The 21736-nt window shown below is 53.7% G+C and overlaps 1 protein-coding gene across 2 annotated transcripts; it reads right to left on the bottom strand.

Annotated features, from left to right (window-relative positions):
- Positions 1 to 4309: 4309 nt before the first annotated feature.
- Rars1 (arginyl-tRNA synthetase 1) lies at positions 4310 to 21476 on the bottom strand. Of its 2 annotated transcripts, XM_042670225.1 has the most exons (15): positions 21391 to 21476; positions 20250 to 20384; positions 17092 to 17280; positions 16235 to 16343; positions 14778 to 14878; positions 14304 to 14425; positions 13313 to 13433; positions 11602 to 11731; positions 7944 to 8048; positions 7289 to 7467; positions 6552 to 6661; positions 5966 to 6071; positions 5099 to 5271; positions 4683 to 4930; positions 4310 to 4557 (listed from the first exon to the last, which is right to left on the bottom strand). In XM_042670225.1, the coding sequence occupies exons 1-15, from the start codon at positions 21433 to 21435 to the stop codon at positions 4448 to 4450; spliced, it is 1983 nt and encodes a 660-aa protein (XP_042526159.1). In that variant the 5' UTR covers positions 21436 to 21476; the 3' UTR covers positions 4310 to 4447. The 2 variants fall into 2 exon arrangements, with proteins under 2 accessions (XP_042526159.1, XP_042526160.1); XM_042670226.1 differs by lacking the exon at positions 21391 to 21476 and having other exon boundaries at positions 17092 to 17282; positions 20251 to 20333.
- Positions 21477 to 21736: the final 260 nt, after the last annotated feature.

Genomic DNA, 21736 nt, shown 5'->3' with positions numbered 1-21736 from the left:
GTTTCCCCGTTTCCCTCTGATTTCGCTGTATTCTTTCTGAATACTCACGCTTGGCCCCAGCAGCATGGCCTGGGATCTCGCCCAGCTGAGAGAGTCCCGCCGTGCCCAGCTTTTTATTAATTGAGATAGGGGGTCTCATGAATTTTTGGCGTGGATCACCTTGAACTCAATCTCTTTAACACTAGCGTGTCTCCATTACATCCGGGCCCCGACTCTCCTTTCTTGGTAGTGTGTATTCCTTTGCTTGATCCCTAAAAGATTTTAGATTTCTTTTTGTCAGTCATGGGGCTTGAACTCAGGGCCTGGGTCCTGTCCCTGAGTTTTTGTTTTGTGCTCAAAGCTAGGCCTCTACCACTGAGCCATAACTCCACTTAGGGCTTTTTGTTTTGTTTTGGTGGTTCATTGGAGGTAAGAGTCTCACAGAGTTCCCCGCCCAGGCTGGCTTTGAACCTCGATCCTCAGATCTCAGCCTTGGCTAGGATGACAGGTGTGAGCCACCAGCGCCCGGCTCTCTGTAGTAATTTTTGCAGTTGGAAATTGTGGGCCTTCCCATGTTGTTCTTTCTCAGTTTTTTGTCTAGTTGTTGTCCACTGACATTTTGTGTGTGTTGTGGGAACAATTGGGGAAGACTTACAAAGAAGTCAGCTTTTGTTTTGTTTTGTGTGTGTGTGTGTGTGTGTGTGTGAGTGTGTGTGTGTGAGAGAGAGAGAGAGTGTGTCAGTCAGTCTGGGGTTTGAACTCAGGGCCTGGCCGCTGTCCCTGAGCTTTTTTTGCTCAAGGCTAGTGCTTTACGACTTGAGCCCACAGCTCCATTTCTGGCTATTTGGTGGTTAATTGGAGAGGAGTCTCGTAGACTTTTCCTGCCTAGCCTGGCTTTGAACCATGATCCTCAGATCTCAGCTTCCTGAGTAGCTAGGCTGCTGGCGGCAGCACGCTGGATGCTGGGGAGGAGAATGTGGATGTCTCCCACACAGGCCGACGGCGCTTCCTCTGGGTAGAAGCCCAGGAGTGGGATTGGCTGGGATTAAAGACGGCTCTCCACCTGGTTTACCCGAGGAACCTGCTGCCGGGGCCACAGTGGCTGTTGTAATTTGTTTTCCACCAGGAGCAGTGGTGGTTTTCTCTCCTTTGCTGAGTCCTACCAGTGGGCAGGTGGGGCTTATACTTGGAGGCCAAGCTGAGCAAATGAATCCAAGAGACTCTTCTCTCCAGTTAACCAGCAAATGCCAAGTGGGAGGCATGGTTCAGGTGGCCGAGTGCCAGCTGTCAGCAAGAACTCGGGCACTGTAAGGCTGTCGGGTCCACTTGCTGTGGCGTGGAGCGAGCTCGTGTTTCTCCAGTCTGGATGATCTGGCATTACGGCGCCGCCGCCGGTCTCCCCTGGACCTTGTTAACGCTGGCTGGTGCTTTGGAGCGCTTTGGTTTTGAGTGCACACAGGTGTATCCCTGTTTCCTCTTGCTTTGTTGTTGTATAAAATAGCTTGTTATTTGGGGTGTGTGGTGTGGTGGGGGAGGGGGTGGTTTTAGTCTCCCAAGCCAGGTCTGGCACTGCAGCCCTGGCTGATCCCCCGGCTGGGACTACTGACAGCTGCGGCCACACCCAGCTTTTTCTAGTTGGTCGTGGGGCTTGAACTCTGGGCCTGTGCGCTGTCCTTCAGCTCAAGCGAGCGCTCTGCCACGTGAGCCGCAGCGCCGCTTCCAGTTTTCCGAGTGGTTTATTGTAGCTAAGAGTCTCATGGACCGTCCTGCCCCGGCTGGCTTTGAACCGTGATCCTCAGATCTCAGCCTCCTGAGTGGACAGGATGACAAGCGTGAGTTGCCAGTGCCCGGCCAGCCCTTCTGCCGTCCTGGGTCTCCATTGCATGGAGTGGCCGCCTCCGCTCCTTCACCAGTCAGTCCTGGAGCTTGACTTCAGGGCCTGGCGATGTTCCTTAGCTTTGTTGTCGTTGTTTCTCTGCTCTGGGCTGGTTCTCTACTACTTGAGCCACAGCTCCACTTGTGGCTTTTGTTATTGTTAATTGGAGAAAAGAATCTCATGAGTTTTTCTACCTGGGATGGCTTTGAACCAGAATCTTCAGATCTCAGCCTCGAGCAGCTGGTTGGTAGGCATTGTGGGCTGCGTGTGCCACCAGTGCCTGGGTCTGGTTTACCCTTTAGGAATAACTCTTTACTATTCTGTATAGTTCCCTCTCCTCTTCCTGTTTGTTTTCAGTGTTGTACTTTGGTTCTGTTGTATTACTTAGCAAGTAAGTGAGACTGGCTGTTCGGTGGCACTGAGAATTGAACTCAGGCCTGGTGACTCCCAGGAGCCATGACCCCAGTCCTTTGGTTTTTAGTTTGTTGTGGGCTGGCTTCCAGTTGTGATCTACTTCTGCAACCCAGGTGGCTGGGATGACAGGCATGCACCACTGAGCCTGCCTGCTTTAGATGCTGGTGATGGGCTCTGACTTTCCATGCCACACAGCTGGCATCCTCACTCTTACACTGATCTTTCACTTGTGTGTGTGTGCCAGTACTGGAGCGTGAGCTACGGCCTGGGCACCGTCCTTCAGTTCTCCGCCCTCCTGAGTAGGAGCACTACAGTGTGGCCCAGAGCGCGGTCTTCTGCCATTTGTTTCTGTGCAACTCCTCAGTGTCTGAGGCCTTATCTCACACCTCTTCACCATCCTGCTGCAGGTGTTTTTTCCTCACGTGCAGTTTTTTGGTGATGAGTTCCCCCAGCCTTGTCTGAGTCTTTACCAATCCTTTACTTCAGTGTTATTAGAGGGTTTGAGTTCGGGATCTTGGCTTGCTAGGCCCCTTCTTAGCCATGCCCCTAGCCTTTTTCCTTTTTTTTGCTGGTCCTGGGGCTTGAACTCGGGGCCTGGGCTCTATCCCTGAGCTGCAGTGCCCAATGCTGTCTGTTCTCAAATATACATTGTGTGGCATCATTTTGTAGTGGGCTACAGATGTGTGCGCATTTCTGGAATCTGAGTTCCACCCTTTGGTTCAGGTCTGTCTTTGGGGCAGCAATGTGATGATTTTTGTTTTTTTTGGGTCAGTCCTGGGGCTTGAACTCAGGGCCTGGGCACTGTCCCTTAGCTATTCAGCTCACTCTACTACTTGGGCCATAGCGCCACTTCTGGCTTTTTCAGCTCTTGTGGTGCTGAGGAATCAAACCCAGGGCCTCATGCATGCGAGACAAGCACTCTATCACTGAGCCACCTTCCCAGCCCCGTGATTTCTTTTTGTGCCAGGCCCAGGGTTTGAACTCAGAGCCTGCCTGGGCACTATCCTTGAGTCTTTGTACTCAAGGCTGGTGCTCTGCCACCTGAACATGACAGCTCCACTTCTGGCTTTTTTTGGTGATTACTCAGGCTGGCTGGCTTCGAACCACAGACCTCAGATCTTAGCTTCACGGTAGCCAGGGTCACAGGGGTGAGCCACCAGCACGGTTGGCCTGTTGGCTGCTGTTGCTGAGCAGCAGTCACACCGCTCCTCTGGTTTCCTGCCGAGCCGGGCTCGGTGGTCGTCTCCAGCACGGTGTCTGTGGCTTTGTGGCCTCCGTCTGCACCCAGGGGTTGGTGCCGTTCCCCACCCCAGCTCCTCACAGCCCAACGCAAAGCCCCCTCTGCTTGGTTGAGCCCTACGCCCATCTTAGTCCAGCTTTGCAAGTGGTTTTTTTTTTTGGTGCTAGTCCTGGGGCTTGAACTCAGGGCCTGTGCGCTGTCCCGGAGGTTTGTGTTCAAGGCTGCTGTTCTATCGCTGGAGACACAGTCCCACTTCTGGCTTTTTGACCAGCTGTAGGTAGGAGTCTGTCTTGTGAACTTTCCTTCCTGGCTGGCTCTAAACGGCAGTCCTCAGATCTCCAGGAGACAGGACTGAACCAAGATGCCCAGCTTGCACTTCCTTATGTATTCTTGAGATTGTTAACCTGGTGTTCTGGGTATGGATTTTGAGTTACTATTCGGGTCCTTTGGCATCAGCCTTCCGATCTTGTAAGGCAGTCCAGGTAGTGTTGTGTTGTTCATCAGGATTATTTACTGGCAGTGCTGGGTGTTGCTGTGTAGCTCAGACCCGAGTGCCAGGACTACAGGGCTGCGTCTCGCCAGTGCTGTCTTGGGTGTCTTTATGGGACGCGGCTGTCCAGGCTGAGCTCGCTCTCACTCTGGCCGGTGTGGTGCTTCCCGCCGGCCCTGTGCTCAGCCAGGCCTCTGGGAGGCACTGTGGTGGAGACAGGGTCTCCACTGGAGCAGGGTGCAGGGGGGCTCCCCACCACGCCCCCCGGGGCCTTGCAGGGGTATTGCTCAAAAACAAACAGGTGTACTTGTGAAAGTCGATTTTCTTTTTATTGTTAGAAATAGATGTGAAAGAATTACATTTGCATAGATGGCTGAGAAATCTTTGCTAAGTTCTATCTACATGATTGTTGTGTTTCAAAACCAGGCAGCCAGCACCGGCGGGAGGATCACATCTTCTGCACGGGCTTGATGCCCAGGATGTCGAAGCCCTTGGCCATGACGGTGGCCGTGGCCTCGCACAGCAGTAACCGCCACATGTTCACCTTCAGCACGGCGCCTGGACAGAGAGAGAGAGAGAGAGAGAGAGAGAGAGAGAGAGAGAGAGAGAGAGGTGAGGGTCGGCCTGTGTCCGGGAGCCCCTCCCCGCCGAGCCCCAGCCCCAGGTGAGATCTCGGCCCTCACCGGTCTGCCGGTCCTTCTCCACACAGTAGCAGCTGTCGTAGAAGTCGGTGAAGGTCGTGGCCAGCTCGTAGAGGTAGTCGCACAGCGAGTGCAGGAACAGGTCGTCCAGCGTCTTCTGCAGGACCTCGGGGAAGCGCAGGAGGCAGCGGCCCAGCCGCCACTCCTTCTCATGCTCCAGGCTGATCTTGGTCTCCAGGGCAGCCTTCTGGAGCGTGTGCTCATCCACGTTGGCCAGCCGCGCAATGGACCTGCGGCCAAGGCAAGTGGGGGCTCTGTCTAGAGGGGGAGGGCCTGGGCGCTGCCGGGTGCCCGTGGGGCTGGGTTTAGGGGAATGCGCCGGGTGCGGCATCCGGCGTGACCTTCCACGTCTGGCGGGCCCTCCAGGGCAGGGCCTCTGGGGCCTCTGGGAGGCCTACCTGATGCGTGTGAAGGCGTACAGCAGGTAGGCGGCCGTGTTCCCGCGGTCGTCCAGCATCTTGTCGAAGGAGAAGACGTAGTCGTTGAGCCGGTTGTGGGACAGGTCCGAGTACTTGATGCAGCCGTAGGCCACCGAGCTCTGCGCAGCCCGCAGCTCCTCGGGCGTCAGGACCTGACAGGGCAGAGCCACGCCTCAAGACTCCCCGCCACACCCCAGCGGCACCAGGGAACCAAAGCCAAAATCAACCACCCTACGAGAGATGGCCTCAGAGTACAAGCCTGAGACCAGACTCGGCTACACAGCCAGACTACGTTACCCAACCCCAAAGAAGAGCAGAGACAAAGTACAGCAAAAACCATGAGGGCTGGGAAGGTGGCTCATGGCAGAGTGTTTGCCTGGCATGCATGAGGCCCCAAATCAGCAGAAAAAGCTGGAAGTGGTGCTGTGGGGCTCAAGTGGTAGAGCGCTAGCATTGAGCTGAAGAGCTGAGGGACAGCGCCCAGGCCCAGAGTTCAGGCCCCACGACAGACAAAAAATAACTATGAAATGGCTGTAGTTAGACCCAGCTCCCCACTAATTACCTGGAATGTGGATGGAGTTCTCCAGTTAGAAGAGGAAAAAGACTGATTTACAAACCAAGGAGCAGAACCTCACTTGAGTTCTGAGGCTGAGGCCCAGGGAGGGGACTGTCGGTGCAGCGGGGGCACAGGTCACACGCTCCATGTCCGTCCCCATGTGTCAGCCCGCCGTGCCAGGCACGCTCACGCTACAGGCTCTCAGCCCCAGTGTGTGAAGCTGGCTCCAAAGCGCAGCCTTGGTCTAGCGTGAGCGAGGAAGCCAGCTGCAGGGCGAGGCCGGGCCCTACCTTGTCCCGTTCCTTCTCCTTCAGCTTGTCCATGGAGCGCCTCATCCCCTCCTCCAGAAGGTCTGTAAGGCGCACCGTTTCACCGGAGCGTGTCTTAAACTTCTTCCTGAAAACACACAGACGCCCCGTCGCTTGGACCCGGGACCCGACCTCCCAGGAACAGGTCTGACGTCCCATCCTTCTAGACCTGCTCTCTGCCCATGCCTCAGCCAGCCTCCAGGAAACAGCCGTTTCTAGCCGGCTTAGTTTCCTAGAGTGCAGCCTCCCGTTAGCCGCTGTGCCCCTTCACAACACGCAGCTGCCTGGTGCCTCGGCCAAGGCAGCTCCAGCAGCACACAGAAAAGCTTGGAGGGCTTTCTAGAAGAAGGCGGGGCCCATCTGCAGTTGGTGCCCGGGGGGAGGCTACGGCCGGGGCCTGAGCTAGAGCCCCACCCACACCTCCGTGGGGGAGGGGACAGGCGTGGGGCACCCACAGCTCCGCGGGGGAGGGGACAGGCGTGGGGCACCCACAGCTCCGTGGGGGAGGGGACAGGCGTGGGGCACCCACAGCTCCGCGGGAGAGGGGACAGGCGTGGGGCCCACTTACTTGTCCTCACCAAGCACCACGCCGAAGCCGGCGTGGGTTACGCGGGTCACCTGAGGGTCGTACCAGCCCATCATCTGAGCAGCCGCAAACACCGTCTGGAAGTGCACAGCCTGGGGAGGGCGGGGAGGCGGGAGTGAGTGAGGGCGGCTCTGGGCCCCGCCAGCCCACCGCACACGGCACTCCCTTAGCATGTGCCAGGCTCCAGGTTCAATCCCAGGCACCAGTGGAAAAGCACATGAATGAGTAAATAAAAACAAGTTGTGTCTGTTGTCCTGGCACTGGAGAGGCTGAGGGAGGAGGATTCTGACTCACAGCTCAGCCTAGGCTACATACTGGAGTGAGTGAGACCCCAGCTCAAAAATAAGCAAACGTGAGCTGGGAAGGTAGCTCAGTGGTAGAGCGCTTGCCTTGCATGCATGAGGCCTGGGTTCGAATCCTCAGTACCACATAAGCAGAAAAAAAAGCCGGAAGTGGCGCTGTGGCTCAAGTGGTAGAGCACTAGCCTTGAGCTGAAGAGCTGAGGGACAGCGCCCAGGCCCAGAGTTCAGGCCCCATGACTGAACTCCCCCCCCCCCTCAAAAAAAAAAAGCAAAGCTCACCTCAGGTGTTTCTAGGAAGAGCAGCTGAGCCCCGCCCCTCCCGCACTGTCCCCGGGGACACTGGACTGCTGCACATCTGGGTGCGTGGAGGGCCTGGCCTGTCCTCCAGGGCCACAGCCCTGCCTCTCCGCTGCATACCTGCCCGCTGTCCACCACGTAGATGATCATGTCCGCCTTCTCCTCCAGCAGCCTCTGTTTGATGGCAGCCAGGTCCGAGGTGTCGTAGGTGTAGCCCCCGTCCGACTTCACAACGGTCAGCGGTACGGAGCACCCCGGGACAAACATTATCTTCCTGCCCTCGTCCACCTGCACAAACCCTAGCGCAGAACAGCAGGAACTCGGTCAATGATGTGGGAGGTGGGGCCGGGAAGGCGGCTCAGCCGTAGAGCGCTGGCCTACCAAGCGTGAGGCCCTGGGTTCCATGCCTCAGTACCAAATACACAGAAAAAGCCGGAAGTGGGGCTGTGACTCAAGGGGTAGAGCGCTAGCCTTGACCAAAACAGAAGCTCAGGGACAGCGCCCAGGCCCTGAGTTCAAGCCCCAGGACTGGTGAAAAGAAAAAAAAAAGGGCGATACAGACAAGGGCCAGCCCGCGGTCCTAACCGACAGGCTGAGGGCTGGGGATGTGCACTGGGGCTCACTACGAGTCCTCTCCACTCGTGCCTGTGCTGAAGAGTTCAGAGACACTAAGTGCTGGGAGGGGGCTGCGGTGGGGACAGGAAGCTCATGGGCTTTGGAGCGCAGCTGGGACACACAGTAGGACCTGCGTCAGACCACACCCCCCACAGCCTACCTTTATCCTCAAGCTCCTTCACAACAACTGGCATCCTGTCCTGGTAAAAGGATTCTCCCCTCTCGATTAAAGAGATGTCCAGCGCATCGTAGATTTTACTAAATTCTGAAGGAAAAACAACCCAGAGTACAATTATGAACACCTTATATTGAAAAATAGCTGTAATTAAAAAAACATCGCAGGAAATAAATTACATTCAGTAAAGCAGTCTGACACAGACTCTCACATGCTGCCATTTCGGGAAACCAGGGTGTCTTTTAGGTGTGTGTGGCCACAGAGCATCTCAGTACCGCAAGGGGCCTGGCAGCGAGGCCTGGGCCTACTGCCCTGGCCACCAAGAGGCTGCTGGAGCAGGCTGCGTAGCCCTGCACTTGGAACCTTTGCCGTGAGCACAGGCCAGGAACCAGCCACACCTGAGTAGTTTCCTTTTTCTTTTGTTGTTCATGGGGCTTCAACACTGGGCCTGAGTGCTGCCTCTGAGCTCTTCAGGTCAAAGCAAACACTCTACTACTTGAGCCACAGCGCAACTTCTGGTAGTTTACTGGAGGTAAGATTTTCAAAGCCTTTCCTGCCTGGGCTGGCTTTAAACCACGATCCTCAGATCTCAGCCTCCTGAGTCGCTAGGATTACAGGCGTGAGCCACCAGTGCTGGGCACAGAAAAATAGTGGAAATTAGGGCAGAAATGAAGGAACCCCAAGACGAGTCAATCTGCAGGGGAATTTTGTGAAGTTTTCACAGAATTCTCCACTATCTAGCCTGAAAAACAATAGGGAACACTAATGAATACTCATTCTATGAAGCAAGTTGATGAATGCTGATGCACACATATCTCAACAAAATCCTTGCAAACTGAATTCAACAGCACCACATTAAACAGATCGTATACCACACCCAAGGTGGTCCACTGCAGGCATGTATGTGCAAAATACACAAATCACTAAATGTATCACATCACAAAAAAGAATCAAGAACAAAAGCCACACGACCGTCTCAACGATGCAGAAAAGGCCTTTGGCAAAATTCAGCAACCTCCTATGTTAAAGTCTCTGAAGAAACTAGGAATAGAGGAATGTATCTGAAATTAATAAAGGCTGCATATACCTATAGCCACTTGTATATTAAGTGGAGAAAAAAAAGTGGAACTGTTGTCCCTTAAGTCAGGTATAAGAGCAGTAAAAGAGAAAAAGAAATTAAAGTTGTGAAGGAAGACGTCCCTAAGAGCAGATGATCTAAGTCCCTATAGACTCCCCCACAAAAGTTCAGAACCAACGTATGAAACCAATAGCCAAAACCCAGTAGCTTTTATATACCAATAACAAGAAACAAAACAGAAAAACAACAGACTCAAAAACAGTAACATCTAGGTTTAACCCAGGAAGTGAAAGCGAATGAAAACTATGAAACCTGGAAGGAGCCAGAACACAGTGGCTAACACCCAAATCCTACCTACTCAGGGTGCTGAGATCGGAGGATCATGGCTCAAATCCAGCCCAGGAAGGAAAAAAAAAATCCAGGAGACTCTCACTTCTAACTAACCACCAAAAACTGGAAGTGAAGCTGAGGCTCCAGGGCCAGAACATCAGCCTTCGGCAAAAATGATCAGGGTTAGGACCCAGGCCCCGAGTACAAGCCCTTAGACAAACCAAAAACCCTGAAAGAAAGCTGGGTAGAATAGCTCATAACTTTAATCCTAGTTACTCAAGAGGCTCTGAAATCTGACCCCTGCAGTTGGAAGCCAGCCAGGCAGGAAAAGTCTGAGACTGCTAAAGTAACCAACAAAAAGCCACAAGTAGCACTGTGGCTCAAGCGGAAGTGTAAAAAAGCTAAAGGACAACATGCCCACAAGACCCAGCAGTGGCACAAAACACAAACTGAAGATACCAAAGATGAAAAGATCTTCCCACACAAATAACGTAGCCATAATACCAAAAGCAATCTATAGATCTGATTCAGGGTTCACCCAAATCCCAGCATTATTCATGACAGAATTAAAGCCAATCCCAAAACACAGAGGTATAAAACACCCCAAACAGCGAAAAGTTATTCTAAGTAAAAAGAGCAGTGCTGGAGGCCTCACAATACCATACTTGTAATTACGCAACACAGCGAACAACTCAGCTCGGTACCAGCACAAGAACTAGACGGGAGTTCAATGGAAGAGAGTAGAAGACCCAGAGCTACTGCTGGCTGATTTTTGAGCAGAGGAACCAAAAACATACACTAGAGAAAAGACAACCCCTTCAATAAATGGTGCTGGAACCGGGGTGCCCATTTGCAGCAAACCAACACTGGATCCGGGGTCCCACCCAATACAAATAAAACAGGTCCAAAGCGCTCCATGGGAGGCTTGGGGCAGGGAAGCCTTGGAAGGCCCTGGTAAGTGTTTTCTGAGTGATTCCGGCTGCCCGGAGGATGGCTGCAGGAACTGCAGGAGGACTTTATCAGATTAGAGTTTCCACCCAGCAAAACAGTCACCAGAACCCAGAGACAACCTACACAAAGGCAGACCACCTTTGCCAGCTACACCACCGATAGCTGACCTCTGAGGATTGTGATCTGAAGTCAGCTCGGGCAAGAAGTCCGTGAGACTTTTATCCTCAATTAATTACAGAAAAAGTAGGAAGTGGCCCAAGTGGTAAGAGTGCTAGCCTTGAGCAAAAGTAGCTCGGTGACAGCACTCAGACCCAGAGTTCAAGCCCCAAGACTGGGGGAAGAAAAGGGCTCAACATCCTTGGCTACAGAGGAAATGCAAATCAAAATCATAACTTTCTATTCTATCCTAGTCAGAGCTGCAACCATCCAGTAAAGAAATTCTGGCAAGAATGCACACTGTTAGTGGGAACGTAAAGTTCAGCACGGAGGTTCCTAAAAAACTGAGACCTTCCTTAGACCGCACAGCACCTCTCTCGGGCAGTCAATCAATACACCAGCAAGACAACTGCGTTATCTATTTACTGCAGCCCTGCTCGCCACAGCCAAGGTGCCCAACACAGGTGGCAAAGGAGAATATGGACTATGACACAGCCAGCAAGAAAGGTGGAATGACATCATCTGCAGGAAAGGGTAGAGAACGTCCCACTGAGCAGGACAGACAAAGCGCAAACAAGAGGGTATCGATGGTTTTGTTCAGGTGTGGAGGTGAGATGCCCAAGACAGTCACGGACGTGGACACACACCTGCACCTGCACACATGAGCAGACACACATGGACAAACGCAGAATGCAGGAGGGTGAACCGATGGACATTAATAAAACAGCATAGCAACCTCAGTGAAAGCAGCCGCTGCTGGGGAGAGGGACTAGCCAGGGGTGAAGACGACGCACACACAAGCAGACTACCTGCATGTCTGAAAACAACACGGAATCCGTGGGGGGAGGGTGGGGGGGGGCGGGGCTGGCGGACACACTCTATACATTTGTGGAAAGCCAATAAAGAAATCCTCCGGTGTGACTAAGGTATGCCCACACTTGACCTTTCTGAGCTGTTCATTTCAAAACATTTAAGCAAAATCTTCCTGCTCACACTCAAGTTTAGGGACATGGCTCAACTGTGAATCATGTGCACAGCATTCAGGTTTGGTCCTCAGCACACCATGATAAAGAAACATAAAGGCTCAAGAAAATTACACACAGCTGATTGAATGTTCTAGAAACTCACCCGCACGGGACACGTCACAGATGAGGTTCCAGGCTTTAATTATGTCCGGGTTTTTACTCTGCAGCAGAACCACACACTGGTACGCGCGCTTCTTAAAGTCTTCTTCACTATCAAACCTCTTCTTAGATTCCTGTGTTGTAAAAGGAGTGAGGTTTGAACTTAAGACCCGATCCCACTCTTCCAGAAACGGCATCTGCTCACTTCTGGACACTGGCATGCATGCGCGCGCGCGCACACACACACACACACACACACACACACACACACACACGAAAACACACAGCAGAACACTCCCTCTACATCGTAGCCAAGGATGCTGCCACAGGTTAAGGGGATTTTGGGCTGAAAGGGGTGTATCACCAACTTGGCAAGATCTGTCAAAACAAACAACTCAGGGACTGTGCTCAGGCCCTGAGTTCAAGACCCAGGGCAAGCACCAAAAAAAAAACCCAAAAACCAAAAAACCAAAAAAAACGTACTAATGGCTGGGGAAGCGGCTCTGTGGTGAGCTGGTGAGCTTCTGCCTAGCATTTGGGGCTCGGGGTGGTTGATCGCCCTTAACAATGTGGCCTGGAGTGGAGGAACTCAGTGTGGGGGCCGTGGGTACAGAGGCCCACAGGTCTGTTGCTAGGCAGTCACACAGATGGACCTGGATGGCAGAGCCCACCTCTGAGGGCTCAGTGACGTGGCTTTGTTTCCACGTGCGTGACATAGTTTCACTAGCTACCTGGGAGGCACATGTGTGTAAAAACATTCCCGTGTTTTGCGATGTTCAAGAAACCACCTCTGCTGGGCACTAGCAGCTCATGCTTGTCATCCTAGCTACTCAGGAGGCTGCGATCTGAGGATGATGGTTCAAAGGCCAGTTGAGGCAAGAAAAGTCCATGACATTTTTTTTTTTTTGGGTCCAGTCGTGGGGCCTGAACTCTGGGCCTGGGCGCTGTCCCTCAGCTCTTCAGCTCAAGGCTAGTGCTCTACCACTTGAGCCACAGTGCCACTTCCGGCTTTTTTCTTTTTGCTTATGTGGTACTGAGGAATCGAACCCAGGGCCTCATGCATGCAAGGCAAGCACTCTACCACTGAGCCACCTTCCCAGCACCAAGTCCATGACATTTTGATCTCCAGCAAACCACCAAGCTCAAGGACAGTGCACAAGCCCTGAGTTCAAGCCCCAGGATCAGCATGAAAAGAAAAAAATAGTAAAATAAGAAAGCACATGTCTGTGTAGCAGAGCCACAACGTAACTGTGTAGTAGATGTCGGATACTATTCCTAACAGCCTAAGGAGACACAGAATGTTCTTTCCTTTTACACTGTAGTGCTGACCCTGAGCTTTCCTGCTTAAGGCTAGCGCTCTACCACTGACCCACAGCTCTATTTCCAGTGATTGGAGGTAAGAGTATCAAAGTCCTGGGTTGGGAATGTGGCTTTGTGGTAGACTGCTTGCCTAACATGCATGGAGCTGGGTTCCACTACTCAGTACTAAACAAACAAACAGAAAAAGCTGGAAGTGGTGCTGTGTCTCAAATGGTAGAGCGCTAGCCTTCAGTAAAGCTCAGGGACACTGCCCTGAGTTCAAGCCACAGGACTGGCCAAAAAATGTCTCAGTCTTGCCTGTCCAGGCTGCAGCTAGGATTAAAGGCATGAGCCACCACCCCTGACAAAGACACAGAATGGTAACAAACGGTATGCTACTAACAAAGGTGACACACCTTGTAGAAGGCCTGGAGATCTCCAATGGGAGGCGACACTGTGAGGTAGTCTGGGAACTTATCCTGCAGGTGGGCGATGAGCATGCCAAACTGGGTCCCCCAGTCTCCCACGTGGTTCAACCTGACACCAAAGCACAATGACACAGCTAAAGATCACACACAGTCAGCAGCTCCACTTCTGGCTTTTGAGAAGACATAAGTAAGAATCTTTGGTTCCAGGCGCTGGTGGCTCACGCCTGTCATCCTTGTTACACAGGAGGCTGAGATCTGAGGATCACGGTTCAAAGCCAGCCCAGGCAGAAAAAGTCCATGAGACTTATCTTCAATGAACCGCCAGAAAACCAGAAGTGGCGCTGTGGCTCAAGTGGTAGAGCGCTCGCCTTGAGCTGAGGGACAGCGCCCAGGCCGGCTTTGAATTGCGAGCCTCCAGAGTGGCTACAGTGATAGGTGTGGTCCGCCAGCGCCCCTGGAGTCTCTTGCTCTTTGCCTAGGTCACTTCCAGAGTGGCTGGAATAGACATGGGTCAGCGTGTCTGCACTGTTCTTTGCTAGGGCCTCCCCGGTTTTGACTTGAGCTGGCTTCAGATTATGGTTGCAGTCTTTGCTTCCTGTGGCCTGAGCCACAGCATCTGGCCCAAATGTTATTAATGGATGTGATTCCTTTCTCATTTTGTCAAATGCCAGATGAATTCCTCAAGTGGACAGCAACCTGCTTACCGAGCCTGTGGCCACGCCATCTCTCTCTACTAGCCAGAGGAAACCCCGATTTCCCACAGGGCCATCGTGTCCCAAGTCTGTCCCGGCCTGCCCCTGCCCCACTAGGGACACAGAGAGCACGCAGAAAACCTCTACCGGTGGGAGGAATGGGGACTTACCCCCACCCCATTCCAGTCTATTAACGGTAGGAAAGGAAAGGGCACCTGGCAAGGGCCTGGCACGAATCTGCCGGGCGGGCAGGGTGCCCGTGGGCAGCAGCAAGCGCACACACCTACCTCAGCACGTCGTAGCCCGCAAACTCAAAGAGGCGGGCCACGCTCTCTCCGATGATGGTGGACCTCAGGTGGCCCACGTGCATCTCCTTGGCTATGTTGGGAGAGGAGAAGTCAACCACAACCTGCACGGAGAGGAGAGAGAAAGATCCTCAGGCCTGGCATCACCACTTCATTAGCACCGATTAATGATGTATCGAATCTGGGCAGGCAGCGGCAGCTGCAATTCACGTGTGCTGGGTTTTCTTGGTCATCTACGTCTACGTCAGTAGCTGACCAGATTCACGCATACCCTCACCGTCTCTTTGGGTTATACCTGCGTACATGTCCTTCTCTACCTCCGCTGTCATAATGACGTGGAGAGAGCCCCACAGGCCCATTAGAAATGTGATTTGACAACTGTGTTCGTAATTGGGAAGCGAAGACCCTTTCCCCCGGGGCATTTCCACGCACTCGTGTTGAGGGTCACACACGTACCTTTTTATTCTTCCCCAGGGCAGGCAGGTGAACCCCGTTCACTAGGAGATGGGACAACCGCTCTGACACAAAGCCTTTTCTGAGGTGGACGTTAATGAAGCCTGATGGAGGAAAAGAGAACCACGTCAGAAGGCCCCGCCCTTTCCACAAGACCAAACCCCCAGCGTCCTTACCCGAGCTCCTCGGGCCCCAGAACCAGATTAAACGAGGCAGACTACCCAGAACCCCTCTCCCGAGGCCCACCTGGCCCCCAGCACCACGGAGGCCTTATCTAGGTCTCTTGGTGCTCCTGCCCCTGTCTTCAAAGCTTCCTGCTCATTTCAGGGCCCATTCACTCCCAGCTTAACAGAAAGCAGAGACCTTTAACACGGTTCTGACCATCATCGACCTGCTTTTCCTGAAGAAAAACCAAAGGAGCCAAAGCAACCCACCCCAAATGGCAGCTCTAAAATGGTCGCTGAGTCTGGGGGACAAACTCCACTTCTCAGCTTGTAGTCCTGGGAGGTTTTTACCACCTGGTCCAGTACACAAAGGTGAGCTGTTGTGTGTGTGTGCACTTTTCAAATACTGAGGATGAAAGCTAAGGCCTCTGCAAACTAGACAGACACCCTGCTCCATCCTGATTCTTTAAAAACTTTTAGTCAGGATCTCACTAGGCTGCCCAGGCTGGCCTTGAACTTGGAATCTTTCTGCCCCAGTCTAAGCAGCTGGGATTACATGTATCATTCCTGGCAATTTTTTTCAGGGGTGGGTGGGGTGGCACATGCCAGGCAAGCATTTTATTAGAGTCACACCCCTGGCCCTAGGACATGATTTTTTTTGGTGTGTGTGTGTGGGGGGGGGGGGGGTCAGTTATGGGGCTTGAAGTCAGGGCTTGGGTACTGTTCCTGAGCCTTTTTGCTCAAGGTTACCACTCTACCACTTTGAGACACAGTGCCACTTCTGGTTATTAATTGGATGTAAGTCTCAGGGACTTTCCTGCCTGGGCTGGTTTTGAACCACAATCCTCAGATCTCAGCCTCCTGAGTAGCTAGGATTACAGGTATGAGCCATGGTGCCTGGCCCTATGATATAAATTTGATGAATACTCCTTTTCCTTCTTAATTTCATAAACTACTTAACATCAATACAACTATTAAAAAAAAACTATGTTGAGTAGAGCAAGGAATACATTTAAAAAGGGAGTGGGTGAGAACAAAGATAAGCCAGATGCCAGTGGCTCACTCCTGTAATCCTAGCCACTCAGGAAGCTGAGAACTGAGAACTGAGGTTCTAAGCCAGCCTGGGCAGACTCTTTCTGAGTGTCTCTTTATCTTCAATTAGCCAGAAAAAGAACTGGAACCAGAGGCCCAAGTGGTAGAGGGATTGAAAAGTCGAGTAAGAAGGTGAGCCTCATAGTTCCGGTTCCAGTGCTAGTGGAAAACCAGACACCAAAGGAAGAGCATAACACAGCATACCAGGACCAGCGATTTCAACGTTTTCAATGTACTCGTTTTCTGGCAAGTGCTTGGTAATGTTCTGGGCGATTTCTCTTGGATTCACTTTCTGTTCCTTGGCTTTGAGCATCTGTAACACCATGTAAGACAACTAATTACATGACAGGCTTTTATCAAGTTACTTGGAAATGGGGGACGAAACGGGAGATACACTCCTCGACCTCCCGGTGGGGGCACAAGCGAAAGCACCAACAGGCCAGGAAGGGAGAAGTGTGGACAGATGCAGATCTCCATCCCAGATGCATCGCTCGCACACTGGGACGCACAGCAGAGTTGGAACTGAGGCAGCCAGTCTCCACAGTCTACCTTTCTAATTGTTAAGTAATAAGCAGGCTGCACAGAAGCTGGCCTCCTCCCGCCCTCCCTCCCACAGAGCCACCATACACGCTCTGGCTCTCTCTGCAAGGCCACAGCAGGACATCGGTCACAGCCGCAGGTGCTTGCTGGGGTAGCTGCTGAGCATCTGGCTGACTCAGTTCCCTGCTTCCTAGTAGCCACAAGCACATGGCAACCCTGGCCACGGCAGAAAGAAAGCACCACACCAGAACTACTGCAAGTAAAAACACCCAGTGTCTGTACAGAGTTGAACAGAAAATTCCTGTTGTGGCAGGAAGAATGATTACGATATGGCGTAAACTCGTGTGGAAGCGTAACACTGAGTGCTTCCCCTCCACCCCATGCCAAGTAATGTACACCAATAAAAACCTCTGAAACACGCCTGTCACGTTTCCAGGCTGCGTCCTTTTTTTACGAAGGCCATAACCATCCGCTATGCACAGGTAGCGTGACCCACACAGAGGACGGGAGCAGCGTGTCACCTGAGAAATGCCCATGGCACTGTTGCACTGGTAGTCCCCAAACTTGGGCTGCTGGCTGGGCGTGACGACCAGAGGGGGGCTCTCCAGGTCCGGGTAGGCGGCCCTGATGGCGCACCGGAAGACGTCCTGTAGACGGCTGTGGATGTTGATCATGTTCTTAGTGGGTCGGTTCCTTTCTGCCTGAAGACTCTGCGTGAAAAAGGAAACCGTGCCCCTGAAGCAATACACCACACAGAATCGCAGAATGTCCCCAACACTGACGCATCTGGGGACAAACCAGAGGAGGACAGGCACTCGGGCACACGGCTGTCCTCCCGGAGATGCGCTGAGCCGTGCGACGGGGCAGCCAACGAGTCCCTTCAGGGGACGCTCTGAGGTCCTTCCTCTTTCTTTGTTCTTAGTGTCTGTACTGGGGCTTAGAACTCCCACTCAGATTTTTAAAGACGATGTACTACCACTGGAGCCACACCTCCACTTGTGGCTTTTTGCTGTTAAACTGAAGGATGAGAGTTTCAAGGATTCAACTGCATGGGCTATCTTTTAACTTTCAGCTCGCTGAACAGGTTGGATTACAGGTGTGAGCTGCGAGAGCCTGTCTGAGGTCTTATTTCTACATTTTTTTCTTTTTTCTTTTTGTCGGTTGTGGGGCTTGAACTCTGGGCCTGGGCACTGTCCCTCAGCTCTTCAGCTCAAGGCAAGCACTCTACCACTTGAGCTACAGCACCACTTCCAGTTTTCTGGTAGTTTATTGGCTGGGAAGGTGGCTCAGCGGTAGCACACTTGCCTTGCATGCCTGAGGCCCTGGGTTCAATTCCTCAGCACCACATAAGCAGAAAAAAAAAAGCCGGGAGTGGCGCTGTGGCTCAAGTGGTAGAGTGCTCACCTTGAGCTGAAGAGCTGAGGGACAGCGCCCAGGCACAGAGTTCAGGCCCCACAACCGGACCCCTCCCCCCCCCCAAAAAAAGTTTCATGGACTTTCCTGCCCGGGCTGGCTTTGAACCGCGATCCTCAGATCTCAGCCTCCTAAGTAGCTAGGATTACAGGTGTGAGCCACTGGTGCCAGGCTCTTCATTTATTTTTATCAGAACAAATACCAAGAGGAAGGTGTACAAAAGCTGACAGAATCCTCTTCAAGTCTGGAAGACACTGAGTGAGCCCCTTCCAGCAAACCAGATGAAAAGCCAGCTAGCTACATGGCCCAGACAGGACTCAAAGCTCACGGTTAGCCTGGGCCACACAACCAGACCCCGTCTCAATACACAACAGAAGTCAGGACACATCAGAGAACAGTGAATGTTGTAACCAGAAAAGTGGGAGGCTTTTTGATGACGAGTCTGCGGGAGAAAAGTCATGAGTTCAGGAAGGTCAAGCACAGCAGATCCCCTGCTAGATAACAGATCTGCGAAGGGAGTAAGCAGGACCCAGGCAGGAGAGTGGGCTGGCTCAGGAAGAGCAGCCACACCAGGAAACAATTATGGGAATGAGGTCATACATTAGGATGAGTCCTCAGCAAACCTGAAAGGCAAGCAAAAAACCTGACGCAAGCTCATTTTTTTTATTTCGTAAAACTTCGTATGAGCCTAGCTACTCAGGAAGGACAAAGACAGCCCAGAAGGAAAGTCTGCTGAGACTCTTATCTCTAATAAGCACCCCAAAATCCAGAAGCAGAACTGTGACTCAAGTGGTAGAGGGCTAACCTTGAGCAAAAAAAGCCTCAGGAAAGGCACAAAAAACACAAATACAAAAGATAAAACCTACGTTATAAGGCCCTTAATGAACAGAACACAAGATTCATGGGGGAAAAAGTTGTAAAATTCAGATGGAATAACCCACAAATGATGCTATACAACAAAAAAGAAAAATAACTTTTAGGCCAGAGAAAGTTAAGCATTTCCCTTTTTCAGATAGGGGCAGTAGCCTGTAATCCTAGCTACTCTGCAAGGAGATTCAAAACCAGCCCCGGCAGACATGCCCGTGAAACTTGCCTCCAATTAACCAGTACAGAACTGGAAGAGGTATGGCTCAATTAGTGGGACACCATCTCAAAATATCTAAGAGAGCTCAAGGCCTGTAGTTCAAGCACCAGTACTGGTAGATGCCCCCTCCCCACCAAAAAAGAGCAAGGTAGAAGTAATGATTTAAAAATGAGCAAAAAACTTTCACAAAAACTGTAATCAGACCAGGAATATTTTTGAAATAACAGTTCTTGGCTGGGTGGTGGCAGCTCACGTCTGTAATCCTAGCTACTCAGTAGGAGGTTGAGATCTGAGGACTGTGGTTCCAAGCCAGCCCAGACAGGAAAATCCGTGAGACTCTAATCTCTAATAAACTACTCAGAAAAGGCCAGGAGTGGCACTGTGGCTCTAGTGGTAGAGGACTAGCCTTGAGCAAAAGAAGTTGAGGGACAGAGCCCAGGCCTTGAGACACAAAACAACAACAAAAACAAAAACTGTTCAACTTGCCCACGTAGGCCAGAAACCCAGGCCAGGAGACTCAAAATAACAACAAAAACCAAAACCGTTCTATTCGTTCTTCTGGAGGTCTGCTGTAACTCGTAACTCCCACAGACAGTAACCCTACCTTTGGCCGCAGGGCTGTCCCCCGGCCATTTGTACCTCACTGTTCCAGCCTCCTAGAGGTCGGGTGTAATGTTATCTCCACGCCCAGAGCTCAAGCCTTTGGGCTGGTCCCATTTAATCCAGCCTACAAGGGATCAGTTTCTGCTGGTGAATCGTGCAGGCCCGTAGACCCAAGCCCAGAAAAAGTAAATTCTACTTTTGTGCTGGGTCTGGTGGACTTGAGGCTCTGAGCCCTTTAGGCTTCAATTTTATCACTTTCCTGGCACTTTCAGGGGAAGAAAGAAAGGAGAAAGAGAAAAGAAAACCTGTGCTGCCAGGCATGGTGGTGCACACCTTGAAGTCCCAGAGGCAGGAAAATGGAAGAATCCAATTCCAGCCTGGACTACAGTGGACTGTCTCAACACAAGCGCTACGTCAGACTAAGAGTTCCAGGCTGCCATTGGCAGTGCCCGCTGGGTCACATGCTCAGCCCTGTCTTGTCTAAGGCTGGGGGACAGACACCATTTCTACCCGCTTTTCCAACATCCCGCCGGCACAGATTACTCACAAAGATTTATAAAAAGATACTGGAGCACTCACCTTTTGGAGTATATTCAGCCGATACTTTAGTTTTAGGTTTTCTTCTTGCAATTTCTCCAAATTTACAGTTGTTTCTAAATAGTCGCCGTTTTTCAACCGGTCGATCTCGGAAGTCAGAGACTTAATCTCTTTTTCCTGTAAAAAAAAAACGCAGTGGGACCACCGTGAGCCTGGTGACCTAAGGCAGGTGGCCCGAGGAACTATTCCCTTCTTTCATCTCCTCACGAGGAAGAGAGACTCAGAGGTGAGGATGGCTTTTCCCCCCCGGACGCCGGCTCCCCTGCCAGCTCATCATCATGACTGTTTTTAAGGCCTGTCCTGAGGCTCCAGTTCCCCTGCGCTGTCGCTCCAGGCTGGCACCCTCCCCCTCCAGCCAGGCCTTCATTTCTGGCTTTACACCCTCCTGCGGGGGCTGGCCTGGCCCTGGGACCCTCAGGCTGGTGCGTGGCCGGGGCTTTGTCCATCTGGTGAACGGGGGGGGGGGGGGGGGGGGTGAGGGCGGGCGGAGGGGGGTGAGGGCGGGGGGGGCGGGGGGGTGAGGGCGGGCGGAGGGGGGTGGGGGGGGGTTAGGGGGGGGGGTGAGGGCGGGCGGAGGGGGGTGAGGGGGGGTGAGGGCGGGGGGGGGGCGGGGGGGTGAGGGCGGGCGGAGGGGGGTGAGGGCGGGGGGAGGTGAGGGCGGGGGGGGCGGGGGGGTGAGGGCGGGCGGAGGGGGGTGAGGGCGGGGGGAGGTGAGGGCGGGGGGGGCGGGGGGGTGAGGGCGGGCGGAGGGGGGTGAGGGCGGGGGGAGGTGAGGGCGGGGGGGGCGGGGGGGTGAGGGCGGGCGGAGGGGGGTGAGGGCGGGGGGAGGTGAGGGCGGGGGGGGCGGGGGGGTGAGGGCGGAGGGGGGTGAGGGCGGAGGGGGCGGAGGGGTGAGGGCGGGCGGGGGGGGGCGGGGGGGTTGTAGGCGGGGAGGGGAGGTGAGGGCGGGCGGGGGGGGGCCGGGCTGAGGCTCCCGCCCCGTCGCTCCTGTCCTCGGCTCACCCCGCGGGGAGCCCGGGGGCCGCCCCCGTGCCGTGCCCCCGCCCCGCCGCCCCCGTGCCCCCGTGCCGTGCCCCCCGTCCCGCCCCCGTGCCCCCCCCCGCCGGCCCGCCCGGCCTCACACCTGCTGCTGCAGCCGCGCCGAGCACCGAGCAACTAGCGCGTCCATGCTCCCGACGGCGCGCCTCAAGTCCAGCGACCGGAAGCGGAAGCCGCCGTCGGCCGGAAGCGGAAGCCCCGCCCTCCGCGCGCGGGGCGTGCCCCCGCCGCCGCCCGGCGCCGCGCTCTCGGCCGCCCTCTCGCGGGAGCCGGCGGCACCGCACCGCGAGCGGCGCGAGGAAGCGGGGCGGGCCGAAGAGACGGGCGCGCGGGCGGGCGCGCGGGCGGGCGCGCGGGGATCGGGTAGAAGAGACGGGCGGGCGCGCGGGCGGGCGCGCGGGGATCGGGTAGAAGAGACGGGCGGGCGGGCG

Source organism: Dipodomys spectabilis, unplaced genomic scaffold (genome assembly GCF_019054845.1).
Source record: "Dipodomys spectabilis isolate Male_0828 unplaced genomic scaffold, ASM1905484v1 ptg000528l, whole genome shotgun sequence".
Lineage (NCBI taxonomy): Eukaryota > Metazoa > Chordata > Mammalia > Rodentia > Heteromyidae > Dipodomys > Dipodomys spectabilis.
Note: the sequence above shows the minus strand (reverse complement) of the source record. Positions and strands in the feature narration are given on the sequence as shown.